At 44.0% G+C, this 1773-nt stretch overlaps 1 gene segment (V, D, J or C); it reads right to left on the reverse strand.

Annotated features, from left to right (window-relative positions):
* Positions 1-429: 429 nt before the first annotated feature.
* On the reverse strand, positions 430-1060 carry LOC119876542. The segment is given in 2 exon segments: positions 430-911; positions 1015-1060. Coding segments are annotated over 2 exon segments (528 nt in total).
* Between the last annotated feature and the right edge of the window lie 713 nt (positions 1061-1773).

Here is a 1773-nt window from a genome sequence, read left to right on the forward strand (position 1 = left end):
ATTTATGACACGATGAGAGGCCTACATGGCTCTCATCAGACATGAAGTTGAAGATATTTAAAGCTTATTCTCTTATGATTGTGTGTGTCTGTGAGTGACCTCAGATTCCACCTCCCTACCATGTCATGCTGGGAATTTTTCTCAATCCCAGGCTGTTTTTAACATTTTTGTTGAATGTCTCTTTTCTCTAGTGTTGAATGGAGATTACTGAATACCGTGATGTGCAAGAGAACAGTTATCATGGGGTCCTGTGATCCAAAGGGGGTGACAATAGGACTCATGAAAATGTTCAGATGACATGAATGTAGTTATTTGTAATCAATTAATATTTTGGATCAGGAAAAGTTAAGTACAAGTAAGTGCAGGCGCTATAGTTGAATTCTAAGCCTCTAAGAAAGAGACTGAATAGGTAAACACACAATCAAGTGTTCAGAGAGACTCCCTGGGGGAAACTGCTCCATGAAACCTGCCCAGAAGCTCCATCTGCACCTGCTCCTGGGTCTTCAAGGCAGAAGTGGGGAGGAGTGTGCACACCCTGGTGGTCCTGATCCCCTTATACAGGTAGATTTTGTGTCGGGGCTCACACTTAGGTCGACTCACTGTATCACTCGCACAGTAATACACGGCGGTGTCCTCGGCTCTCAGGCTGTTCATCTGCAGATATAGCGTGTTCTTGACGTTGTCTCTGGAGATGATGAATCGACCCTTCACAGCATCTGCGGAGCTTGTGCTACTTCCACCGCTGTTAATGTATGCAACCCACTGCACCCCCTTCCCTGGAGCCTGACGGACACATTGCATGCTGTAGCTACTGAAGGTGAATCCATAGGCCACACAGGAGAGTCTCAGGGACCCCCCAGGCTTCACCAGGTCTCCCCTAGACTCCACCAGCTGCACCTCACCCTGGACACCTGCAGACACAAGACATCCTGGTCAGGAAGTTGTCCGACATCACCTCTTTCGCTCACTCACCTCCACTCACATACTCAAAGTCCCTTCTTCAACATGAAATACCTTTTAAAATAGCGACAAGGAAAACCCAACGGAGCACAGACTCCATAGTGGTTTTTCTGTGTTGTGTCGTGAGCATTGAATGGGGCCACCTGGGGATCCTGTTGCTAGAGCTCTTCTCCAAGCTTAGGGTCGGGGCTGGGCTGGTTTAATCAGTGTACGAAGGGCCTTATTTGCATGTCCTCTGACTATATAGTCAGCTCCAGTCTTAGATTCCATTCTTTTTTATTATTATTTTATTATTTTATTTTATTTTATTATTTATTTATTTATTTATTTATTATAATATATTTATTTTTTCTTGGTGTTCAATTTACCAACATACAGAATAACACCCAGTGCTCATCCTGTCAAGTGCCCCCCTCAGTGTCCGTCACCCATTCACCTCCACCCCCCGCCCTCCTCCACTTCCACTACGCCTAGTCCATTTCCCAGAGTTAAGAGTTTTTATGTTCCGTCTCCCTTTCTGATACTTTCCACTAATTTCTTCTCCCTTCCCTTATTTTCCCTTTCACTATTATTTATATTCCCCAAATGAATGAGAACATATGTTTGTCCTTCTCTGATTGACTTACTTCACTCAGCATAATACCCTCCAGTTCTATCCATGTAGAAGCAAATGGTGGGTATTTCTCATTTCTAATGGCTGAGTAATATTCCATTGTACACATAAACCACATCTTCTTTATCCATTCATCATTTGATGGACACCGAGGCTCCTTCCACAGTTTGGCTATTGTGGACATTGCTGCTATAAACTTG

This window comes from Canis lupus, chromosome 8 (assembly GCF_011100685.1).
Source record: "Canis lupus familiaris isolate Mischka breed German Shepherd chromosome 8, alternate assembly UU_Cfam_GSD_1.0, whole genome shotgun sequence".
Lineage (NCBI taxonomy): Eukaryota > Metazoa > Chordata > Mammalia > Carnivora > Canidae > Canis > Canis lupus.